The sequence below is a fragment of the Coturnix japonica genome, chromosome 17 (assembly GCF_054131305.1).
Source record: "Coturnix japonica strain WE chromosome 17, WE-NBRP24, whole genome shotgun sequence".
Lineage (NCBI taxonomy): Eukaryota > Metazoa > Chordata > Aves > Galliformes > Phasianidae > Coturnix > Coturnix japonica.
Genome location: NC_140679.1, coordinates 1,191,605 through 1,203,593, shown reverse-complemented (window position 1 = coordinate 1,203,593; position 11,989 = coordinate 1,191,605). Strand labels below are relative to the sequence as shown.

At 52.4% G+C, this 11,989-nt stretch overlaps 1 protein-coding gene across 18 annotated transcripts in view; it reads left to right on the top strand.

The window, feature by feature from the left end:
• LOC107307490 (eukaryotic translation initiation factor 3 subunit C-like) overlaps positions 1 to 11,989 on the top strand; it is a 186,435-nt gene that overhangs the window by 6,167 nt on the left and 168,279 nt on the right. For 12 of the 18 annotated variants that reach the window (XR_014935227.1, XR_014935228.1, XM_085518253.1 and 9 more), the window contains exons 1-2: positions 5,623 to 5,771; positions 7,168 to 7,233. Coding sequence is in view for 14 of the 18 variants with exons in the window: in XM_085518253.1 (XP_085374379.1) it covers positions 5,638 to 5,771; positions 7,168 to 7,233 (200 nt within the window). In the remaining 4 variants the exon portion in view is untranslated. Of the gene's footprint in view, positions 1 to 5,622; positions 5,772 to 7,167; positions 7,234 to 11,989 lie in introns of those variants that run through there. The other 6 variants (XM_085518252.1, XM_085518251.1, XM_085518250.1 and 3 more) reach the window with 3 other exon arrangements.

The window sequence follows — 11,989 nt, the reverse complement described above, 5'->3', positions numbered from 1 at the left end:
GGGGAACTACAGCAAGTACGATATGGGGCAGCTATGGGGCAGCTATGGGGTCCCTATGGGTCCCTATGGGTCCCTATGGGTCCCTATGGGTCTCTATGGGGTCCCTATGGGTCTCTATGGGGTCCCTATGGGTCCCTATGGGTTCTCTATGGGGCTCTATGGGACGAGCTCAGCACCAAACCCACAGCGGGGAACTACAGCAAGTACGATATGGGGCACTATGGGTCTCTATGGGTCCCTATGTCTCTCTATGGGGTCCCTATGGGTCTCTATGGGTCCCTATGTCTCTCTATGGGGTCCCTATGGGTCTCTATGGGACGAGCTCAGCACCAAACCCACAGCCGGAAACTATAGCAAGTATGGGGCGCTATGGGGCGCTGTGGGGTCTCTATGGGGTCTCTATGGGGTCTCTATGGGTCTCTATGGGTCCCTATGTGTCCCTATGTGTCCCTATGTGTCCCTATGGGTCCCTATGTGTCTCTATAGGTCACTATGGGTCACTATGCCCCTCTATGGGGCGCTGTGGGGTCTCTATGGGGTCTCTGTGGGTCTCTATGGGGTCCCTATGGGTCCCTATGTGTCCCTATGTGTCCCTATGGGTCCCTATGTGTCCCTATGTGTCTCTATGGGTCCCTATGGGTCACTATGCCCCTCTATGGGGCTCTGTGGGGTCTCTATGGGTCTCTATGGGGTGGTTAAGTTGTCATATGGGGCGGTTATGGGGGGATATGGGGATGAGCTCAGCACCAAACCCACGGTGGGGAACTACAGCAAGTACGATATGGGGCAGCTATGGGGTCCCTATGGGTCTCTATGGGGGGATATGGGGTTATATGGGGGGATATGGGGTTATATGGGGGGATATGGGGCAGCTATGGGGCTCTATGGTGAGATAGCGGGGGATATAGGGTTGTTATGGGGTGGTTATGGGGGGATATGGGGTGAGTATGGGGGGATATGGGGCTCTATGGGTCTCTATGGGTCCCTGTGGGGTCTCTGTGGGTCTCTGTGGGTCTCTATGGGTCCCTATGTGGTCTCTATGTGTCTCTATCGGTCCCTATGGGGCTCTATGGGGAGATATGGGGCTCTATGGGGTTCCTATGGGTCTCTATTGGGCCCTATGGGGGGATATGGGGACGAGCTCAGCACCAAACCCACAGCGGGGAACTACAGCAAGTACGATATGGGGCGCTATGGGGTCCCTATGGGGTTTCTATGGGGGGATATAGGGTCCCTATGGGTCTCTATGGGACGAGCTCAGCACCAAACCCACAGCCGGGAACTATAGCAAGTATGGGGCGCTATGGGTCTCTATGGGTCTCTATGGGTCTCTATGGGTCTCTATGGGGCGCTATGGGGCTCTATGGGGTCCCTATGGGTCCGTATGGGTCTCTATGAGTCCCTATGTCTCTCTGTGGGGTCCCTATGTCTCTCTATGGGGTCCCTATGTCTCTCTATGGGGTCCCTATGGGTCCCTATGGGTCTCTATGGGTCCCTGTGTCTCTCTATGGGGTCCCTATGGGTCTCTATGGGATGAGCTCAGCACCAAACCCACAGCCGGGAACTACAGCAAGTACGATATGGGGCAGCTATGGGGCACTATGGGTCTCTATGGGTCCCTATGGGTCTCTATGGGTCCCTATGGGTCTCTATGGGGTCCCTATGGGTCCCTATGGGGTCTCTCTGGGTGTCTATGGGGTGGTTATAGGGTGATATGGGGTGGCTATGGGGTCATATAGGGGGATATGGGGTGGTTATGGGGTCATATGGGGGATATGGGGTCATATAGGGTCGTATAGGGGGATATGGGGTGGTTATGGGGTGGTTATGGGGATATATGGGGGGATATGGGGTGGATACGGGGGGATATGGGGTCATATAGGGGGATATGGGGTGGTTATGGGGATGAGCTCAGCACCAAACCCACAGCCGGGAACTATAGCAAGTATGGGGCAGCTATGGGGCAGCTATGGGGGGATAGAGGGTGATATGGGTCACTATGGGTCCCTATGGGGTCATATGGGGGGATATGGGGTGGATATGGGTCTCTATGGGTCCCTATGGGGTCCCTGTGGGTCTCTATGGGGTGGTTATGGGGTCATATGGGGGGATATGGAGTGGGTATGGGGTCATATGGGGTGGTTATGGGGGGATATGGGGTGGTTATGGGGGAATATGGGGTGATATAGGGGGATATGGGGTGGTTATGGGGTCTTATGGGGTGGTTATAGGGTCATATGGGGGGGATATGGGGTGGTTATGGGGTGGTTATGGGGGGATATGGGGTGGTTATGGGGTGGTTATGGGGTCATATGGGGTGGTTATGGGGGGATATGGGGTGGTTATGGGGTGGTTATGGGGGGATATGGGCTGGTTATGGGGGGATATGGGGTGGGTATGGGGGGATATGGGGGGATATGGGCTGGTTATGGGGGGATATGGGGTGGGTATGGGGGGATATGGGGTCATATGGGGGATATGGGGTGGTTATGGGGGATATGGGTTCATATGGGGGCATGTGGGGTTATATGGGGGGATATGGGGCAGCTATGGGGCTCTGTGGGGACATAGGGGGGGATATGGGGTGGTTATGGGGTCATATGGATCTCTATAGGGCAGCTATGGGGTCATATAGGGGGATATGGGGTTATATGGGGTGGTTATAGGGTCATATTGGGGGATATGGGGCCCTTTGTGTCTCTGTGTCGAGCTATGGGGCTCTATGGGGATCTATTGGGCCCTATGGGGTGGTTATGGGGTGATATGGGGTCATATGGGGGGGACATAGGGGGATATAGGGTGGCTATGGGGGGATATGGGGTACTTATGGGGGGATATGGGGTGGTTATGGGGGGATATGGGGTCATATGGGGGCATATGGGGTGATTATGGGGGTCTGTGGGGTCCCTATGGGGTCATATGGGGTTTCTATGGGGGGACATAGGGTCCCTATGGGGCGCTATGGGGTCCCTATGGGTCTCTATTAGGCCCTATGGGGGGATATGGGGACGAGCTCAGCACCAAACCCACAGCCGGGAACTATAGCAAGTATGGGGCAGCTATGGGGCACTATGGGGGGATAGAGGGTGATATGGGTCACTATGGGTCTCTATGGGGCTCTATGGGACGAGCTCAGCACCAAACCCACAGCCGGGAACTATAGCAAGTATGGGGCGCTATGGGGCGCTATGGGGCTCTATGGGTCTCTATGGGGTCTCTATGGGTCCCTATGTCTCTCTATGTGTCCCTATGGGTCTCTATGGGGCACTGTGTGTCCCTATGGGTCTCTATGGGTCCCTATGGGGTCTCTATGGTTCTCTATGGGTTTTTATGGGTCTCTATGGGTCCCTATGAGGCTCTATGGGGTCTCTATGGGAATCTATTGGGCCCTATGGGGAGATATGGGGTGGTTATGGGGGGATATGGGGTGGTTATGGGGGGATATGGGGTGGTTATGGGGGGATATGGGGTGGTTATGGGGTCATATGGGGATGAGCTCAGCACCAAACCCACAGCCGGGAACTACAGCAAGTATGGGGCGCTATGGGGCGCTATGGGGCTCTATGGGACGAGCTCAGCACCAAACCCACAGCGGGGAACTACAGCAAGTATGGGGCGCTATGGGGCTCTATGGGGCTCTATGGGTCTCTATGGGACGAGCTCAGCACCAAACCCATAGCGGGGAACTAGAGCAAGTATGGGGCGCTATGGGGCAGCTATGGGGCACTATGGGGGGATAGTGGGTGATATGGGGCACTATGGGTCTCTATGGGGCTCTATGGGACGAGCTCAGCACCAAACCCACAGCGGGGAACTACAGCAAGTACGATATGGGGCAGCTATGGGGCAGCTATGGGGTTATATGGGGGGATATGGGGTTATATGGGGGGATATGGGGTCATATGGGGGGATATGGGGTGGTTATGGGGTTATATGGGGGGATATGGGGACGAGCTCAGCACCAAACCCACAGCCGGGAACTACAGCAAGTATGGGGCGCTATGGGGCACTATGGGGCTCTATGGGGCTCTATGGGTCTCTATGGGTCTCTATGGGACGAGCTCAGCACCAAACCCACAGCCGGGAACTATAGCAAGTATGGGGCGCTATGGGGCAGCTATGGGGCACTATGGGTCTCTATAGGGTCCCTATGTCTCTCTATGGGGTCCCTATGGGTCCCTATGTCTCTCTATGGGGTCTCTATGGGGTCCCTATGGGTCTCTATGGGGTCCCTATGGGTCACTATGGGTCTCTATGGGGCTCTATGGGACGAGCTCAGCACCAAACCCACAGCGGGGAACTACAGCAAGTACGATATGGGGCAGCTATGGGGCACTATGGGGTCATATGGGGCTCTATGGGGCTCTATGGGTCTCTGTGGGGGGATATGGGGGGATATGGGGTGGTTATGGGGGTATATGGGGGGATACAGGGGGGATATGGGGACGAGCTCAGCACCAAACCCACAGCCGGGAACTACAGCAAGTATGGGGCGCTATGGGGCAGCTCTGGGTCCCTATGGGTCTCTATGGGTCCCTATGTCTCTCTATGGGGTCCATGTGGGTCCCTATGGGTCCCTATGGGTCTCTATGGGACGAGCTCAGCACCAAACCCACAGCTGGGAACTATAGCAAGTATGGGGCGCTATGGGTCTCTATGGGTCTCTACGGGTCTCTATGGGTCCCTATGGGGCTCTATGGGTCCCTATGGGGCTCTATGGGTCTCTATGGGGCTCTATGGGTCCCTATGGGGTCTCTATGGGGTCTCTCTGGGTCTCTATGGGGTGGTTATAGGGTGATATGGGGTGGCTATGGGGTCATATAGGGGGATATGGGGTGGTTATGGGGGGATATGAGGGGGTTATGGGGGGATATGGGGTGGTTATGGGGTCATATGGGGGATATGGGGTCATATAGGGTCGTATAGGGGGATATGGGGTGGTTATGGGGTGGTTATGGGGATATATGGGGGGATATGGGGTGGATATGGGGGGATATGGGGTCATATAGGGGGATATGGGGTGGTTATGGGGATGAGCTCAGCACCAAACCCACAGTGGGGAACTATAGCAAGTATGGGGCGCTATGGGGCACTATGGGGGGATAGAGTGTGATATGGGTCCCTATGGGTCTCTATGGGACGAGCTCAGCACCAAACCCACAGCCGGGAACTACAGCAAGTATGGGGCGCTATGGGGCACTATGGGTCTCTATGGGGTCCCTATGGGGTCCCTATGGGTCTCTATGGGTCCCTATGTCTCTCTATGGGGTCCCTATGGGTCCCTATGGGTCCCTGTGTCTCTCTATGGGGTCCCTATGGGTCCCTATGTCTCTCTATGGGTCCCTATGTCTCTCTATGGGGTCCCTATGGGTCCCTATGGGTCTCTATGGGTCCCTATGTCTCTCTATGGGGTCTCTATGGGTCCCTCTGTCTCTCTATGGGTCCCTATGTCTCTCTATGGGGTCCCTATGGGTCCCTATGGGTCTCTATGGGTCTCTATGGGACGAGCTCAGCACCAAACCCACAGCGGGGAACTACAGCAAGTATGGGGCGCTATGGGGCGCTGTGGGGTCTCTATGGGTCTCTGTGGGTCCCTATGTCTCTCTATGGGGTCCCTATGGGTCTCTATGGGTCTCTATGGGACGAGCTCAGCACCAAACCCACAGCCGGGAACTACAGCAAGTATGGGGCGCTGTGGGGCAGCTATGGGGTCCCTATGGGTCTCTATGGGACGAGCTCAGCACCAAACCCACAGCGGGGAACTATAGCAAGTAGGATATGGGGCAGCTATGGGGTCTCTCTCTATGGGGTCTCTCTCTATGGGGTCTCTCTCTATGGGGTCTCTGTGGGTCCCTGTGGGGTCTCTATGGGGTGGTTATGGGGTCATATGGGGGATATGGTGTGGTTATGGGGACGAGCTCAGCACCAAACCCATAGCCGGGAACTACAGCAAGTATGGGGCAGCTATGGGGCACTATGGGTCCCTATGGGTCTCTATGGGTCCCTATGTCTCTCTATGTGTCCCTATGGGTCTCTATGGGGCTCTGTGTGTCCCTATGGGTCTCTATGGGTCTCTATGTGTCCCTATGGGTCCCTATGGGGTCTCTATGGGTCCCTATGGGGTCTCTATGGGTCTCTATGATTCTCTATGGGTTTTTATGGGTCTCTATGGGTCCCTATGGGTCTCTATGGGTCCCTATGAGGCTCTATGGGGTCTCTATGGGGATCTATTGGGCCCTATGGGGGGATATGGGGTGGTTATGGGGTCATATGGGGTGGTTATGGGGTCATATAGGGGATATGGGGTGGTTATGGGGATGAGCTCAGCACCAAACCCACAGCCGGGAACTACAGCAAGTATGGGGTCATTATAGGGGATATGGGGTGGTTATGGGGTGATATGGGGGGATATGGGGGGATATGGGGCAGCTATGGGGAAATATGGGTCATATGGGGGGATATGGGGGCGCTGTGGGGCTCTGTGGGTCTCTATGGGTCCCTATGTGTCTCTATGGGTCTCAATGGTTCCCTATGGGTTCCCTATGGGGTCCCTATGGGTTGCTATGGGGTCTCTATGGGGTCTCTATGGGTCTCTATGGGGTCTCTATGGGTCTCTATGGGGTCCCTATGGGTCTCTATGTGTCCCTATGGGTCCGTATGTCTCTCTATGGGGTCTCTATGGGGTCCCTATGGGTCTCTATGTGTCTCTGTGGGTCTATGTGGGGTCTCTATGGGTCTTTATGTCTCTCTATAGGGTCTCTATGGGGTCTCTATGGGGTCTCTATGGGGTCTCTATGGGTCCCTATGGGGTCCCTATGGGTCCCTATGGGTCGCTATGGGGTCTTTATGGGTCTAAGGGGTCTCTATGGGTCCCTATGGGTCTCTGTGGGGTCTTTATGGGTCTTTATGTCTCTCTATGGGGTCTCTATGTGTCCCTATGGGTCTATATGGGGTTTCTATGGGTCCCTATGTATCTCTATGGGTTCCTATGGGTCTCTATGGTTCCCTATGGGTCTATATGGGGTCTCTGTGTGTCCCTATGTATCTATATGGGGTCTCTATGGGTCCCTATGTGTCTCTATGGGGTCCCTATGTGTCCCTATGGGTCCCTATGTGTCTCTATGGGTCTCTATGGGGCTGCCCCACACATGTCCCTGCCCCACACAGGCCGTTGCTGCTGAGTGAAGATGAGGAGGACACGAAGCGCGTCGTGCGCAGCGCCAAGGACAAGAGGTGGGGTATGGGGATATGGGGGGATATGGGGGGATATGGGGAGTTATGGGGGGATATGGGGAGATATGGGGGGATATGGGGTTATATGGGGTTATATGGGGTTATATGGGGGGATATGGGGGGATATGGGGTTATATGGGGTGATATGGGGTTATATGGGGTGATATGGGGTTATATGGGGTGATATGGGGTTATATGGGGTGGTTATAGGGTCATATGGGGGGATATGGGGTGGTTATGGGGTTATATGGGGTTATATGGGGTTATATGGGGTTATATGGGGGGATATGGGGTTATATGGGGGGATATGGGGGGATATGGGGGGTATATGGGGTTATATGGGGGGTTATGGGGGGATATAGGGTTATATGGGGTGGTTATGGGGTTATATGGGGGGATATGGGGTTATATGGGGTGGTTATAGGGGGATATGGGGTTATATGGGGGATATGGGGTTATATGGGGTCATATAGAGGATATGGGGGGGGTTATGGGGTGGTTATGGGGGATATGGGGTTATATGGGGTGGTTATGGGGTTATATGGGGAGATATGGGGGATATGGGGTTATATGGGGGATATGGGGTGGTTATGGGGTTATATGGGGGGATATGGGGTCTTTATGGGGGGATATGGGGTCATATGGGGTGGTTATGGGGTTATATGGGGGATATAGGGTGTTTATGGGGGGATATGGGGTCATATGGGGTTATATGAGGGGATATGGGCTGGTTACGGGGGGATATGGGGCGGTTATGGGGCACGGTGGGGGGATATGGGGTTCTTACGGGGGGATATGGGGTGGTTATGGGGTTATATGGGGAGATATGGGGTGGTTATGGGGTTATATGGGTGGATATGGGGTTCTATGGGGTCATACGGGGGGATATGGGGTGGTTATGGGTTTGTATGGGGGGACTTATGGGTCTGCCCCACACATCTATGGGTCCGGGTTGGGTTTTAGGATCTCTCCAACCTGATCCCATTGCTCTTTCTATGGGGTTATCGCTCATTTCTATGGGGTTTCTCATCACTTTATGGGTCTCTATGGTTTCCTATGGCTCTGCCCCACACTTATGGGTCTGCCCCACACATCTGTGGGTCCAGGTTCGGTTTTAAGACATGCCCTACCTGATTTCTATGTTGTTTTTATGGGGTTATAGTTAGTTTTAATGGGGTTTTTTGTTCTTTTATGGGTCTCTATGGGTTATTTCTATGGGGTTTCTCATCGTTTTATGGGTTCCTATGGCTCTGCCCCACACTTATGGGTCTGCCCCACACATCTATGGGCCCGGCAGGTTTGAGGAGCTGTCCAACCTGATCCCATTGCTCCTTCTATGGGGTTATCATTGGATTTAATGGTTTTTTTCATTCTGTTATGGGTTTCTATGGGTTCCTATGGGTCTGCCCCACACTTATGGGTCCGCCCCACACATCTATGGGTCCAGGTTGGGTTTTAGGAGCTGCCAAAGCATGTTCTTTCTCTTTTCCTATGGGGTTTTCATTGGTTTTAATGGGGTTTTTCACTGTTTTATGTGTTCTTATGGCTCTGCCCCACACTTATGGGTCCGCCCCACACATCTATGGGTCCAGGCTGAGAATGAAGACTTACCTTATCTAATTTTTATGCTCTTTCTATGGGGTTATGCTTCATTTCAATGGCGTTTATGATCATTTCAATGGGTCTCTATGAGTTCCTATGGCTCTGCCCCACACTTATGGGTCTGCCCCACACACGTGCAGGTTCGAGGAGCTGTCCAACCTGATCCTATTGTTCTTTGTATGGGATTCTGATTGATTTCTATGGGGTTTCTCATTGTTTTATGGGTTTCTATGGGTTCCTATGGGTTCCTATGGCTCTGCCCCACACTTATGGGTCTGTCCCACACATCTATGGGTCCGGCAGGTTTGAGGAGCTGTCCAACCTGATCCCATTCCTCTTTTTATGCAGTTATAGTTCATTTTAATGGGGTTTCTATGGGTTCCTATGGGTCTCTATGGGTTCCTATGGGGCTGCCCCACACTTATGGGTCTGCCCCACACATCTATGGGTCCGGGTTGGTTTTTAGGATCTCTCCAACCTGATCCCATTGCTCTTTCTATGGTATTATAGCTCATTTTTAAGGGATTTCTCATCTCTCTATGGGTTTCTATGGGTCTCTATGTGTTCCTATGGCTCTGCCCCACACTTATGGGTCTGCCCCACACATCTATGGGTCCGGCAGGTTCGAGGAGCTGTCCAACCTGATCCCATTCCTCTTTTTATGGGGTTATAGTTCATTTTAATGGGGTTTCTATGGGTTCCTATGGGTCTCTATGTGTTCCTATGGGTCTGCCCCACACTTATGGGTCCGCCCCACACATGTGCAGGTTTGAGGAGCTGTCCAACCTGATCCCATTCCTCTTTTAATGGGGTTATAGTTCATTTTAATGGGGTTTCTATGGGGTTCTATGGGTCTCTATGGGTTCCTATGGGGCTGCCCCACACTTATGGGTCCGCCCCACACATCTATGGGTCCGGGTTTGGTTTTAGGGTCTCTTCAATCTCATTTCTTTGCTGTCTTAATAGGATTATGCTTCATTTCGATGGGATTTTCCATTGTTTTTTGGGGTTCTTACGGGGGGATATGGGGTGGTTATGGGGTCATATGGGGGGATATGGGGTGGTTATGGGTTTGTATGGGGGGACTTATGGGTCTGCCCCACATATCTATGGGTCCGGGTTGGGTTTTAGGATCTCTCCAACCTGATCCCATTGCTCTTTCTATGGGGTTATAGCTCATTTCTATGGGGTTTCTCATCACTTTATGGGTCTCTATGGGTTCCTATGGGTCTGCCCCACACATCTATGGGTCCGGCAGGTTCGAGGAGCTGTCCATCTTTGTATGGGATTCTGATTGATTTCTATGGGGTTTCTCATCATTCTATGGGGCTGGATGGGTTGCTGTGGGTCTCTATGTGTTCCTATGGCTCTGCCCCACACTTATGTGTCTGCCCCACACATCTATGGGTCCAGGTTGGGTTTTAGGATCTCTCCAACCTGATCCTATTGTTCTTTGTCTGGGATTCTGGCTGTTTTTTATGGGATTTTCCATTGTTTTATGGGGTTCTATGGGTCTCTATGGGTTCCTATGGCTCTGCCCCACACTTATGGGTCCGCCCCACACATCTATGGGTCCTGCCAGTTCGAGGAGCTGTCCAACCTGATCCCATTCCTCTTTTTATGGGGTTATAGTTCATTTTAATGGGGTTTCTATGGGTTTCTATGGGTTCCTATGGCTCTGCCCCACACTTATGGGTCTGCCCCACACATCTATGGGTCCAGGTTGGGTTTTAGGATCTCTCCAACCTGATCCCATTGCTCTTTCTATGGAATTATAGCTCATTTTTATGGGATTTCGCATTACTTTATGGGTTTCTATGCGGTTGTATGGGTTCCTATGGGTCTGCCCCACACTTATGGGTCCGCCCCACACATCTGTGGGTCCGGATAGGCTTTTAAATGGCACCTTATGTGATTTCTATGCTGTTTCTATGGGGTTATAGTTGGATTTAATGGGGTTTTTTGTTGTTCTATGGGTCTCTATGTGTTCCTATGGCTCTGCCCCACACTTATGGGTCCGCCCCACACATGTGCAGGTTCGAGGAGCTGTCCAACCTGATCCTATTGCTCCTTCTATGGGGTTATAGCTCATTTTAATGGGGTTTTTTGTTGTTCTGTTGATTTCTATGGGTTCCTATGGCTCTGCCCCACACTTATGGGTCCGCCCCACACATCTATGGGTCCTGCTGGTTCGAGGAGCTGTCCAACCTGATCCCATTCCTCTTTTTATGGGGTTATAGTTCATTTTAATGGGGTTTCTATGGGTTTCTATGGGTCTCTATGGGTTCCTATGGGTCTGCCCCACACTTATGGGTCCGCCCCACACATCTATGGGTCCGGGTTTGGTTTTAGGGTCTCTTCAATCTCATTTCTTTGCTGTCTTAATAGGATTATGCTTCATTTCTATGGGATTTTCCATTGTTTTATGGGGTTCTATGGGTCTCTATGGGTTCCTATGGCTCTGCCCCACACTTATGGGTCTGCCCCACACATCTATGGGTCCAGGTTGTCTTCTAGTTGCTTCCCTACCTGATTTCTATGCTCTTCCTATGGGATTCTGACTGATTTCTATGGGATTTCTCATCGTTCTATGGATTTCTATGTGTTCCTATGGGTCTGCCCCACACTTATGGGTCCGTCCCACACATCTATGGGTCCGGCAGGTTCGAGGAGCTTCATTTTAATGGGATTTTTCATTGTTTTATGGGTTTCCATGGGTTTCTATGGGTCTCTATGTGTTCCTATGGGGCTGCCCCACACTTATGGGTCTGCCCCACACATCTATGGGTCCGGGTTGGGTTTTAGGAGCTCTCCAGTCTCATTCCTTTGCTGTTTTTATGGGGTTTTCATTGGTTTAAATGGGATTTTCCATTGTTTTATGGGTCTCTATGGGTTCCTATGGCTCTGCCCCACACTTATGGGTCCGCCCCACACATCTATGGGTCCGTCAGGTTCGAGGAGCTGTCCAACCTGATCCCATTCCTCTTTTTATGGGGTTATAGTTCATTTTAATGGGGTTTCTATGGGTTTCTATGGGTCTCTATGTGTTCCTATGGCTCTGCCCCACACTTATGGGTCCGCCCCACACATGTGCAGGTTTGAGGAGCTGTCCAACCTGATCCTATTGCTCCTTCTATGGGGTTATAGCTCATTT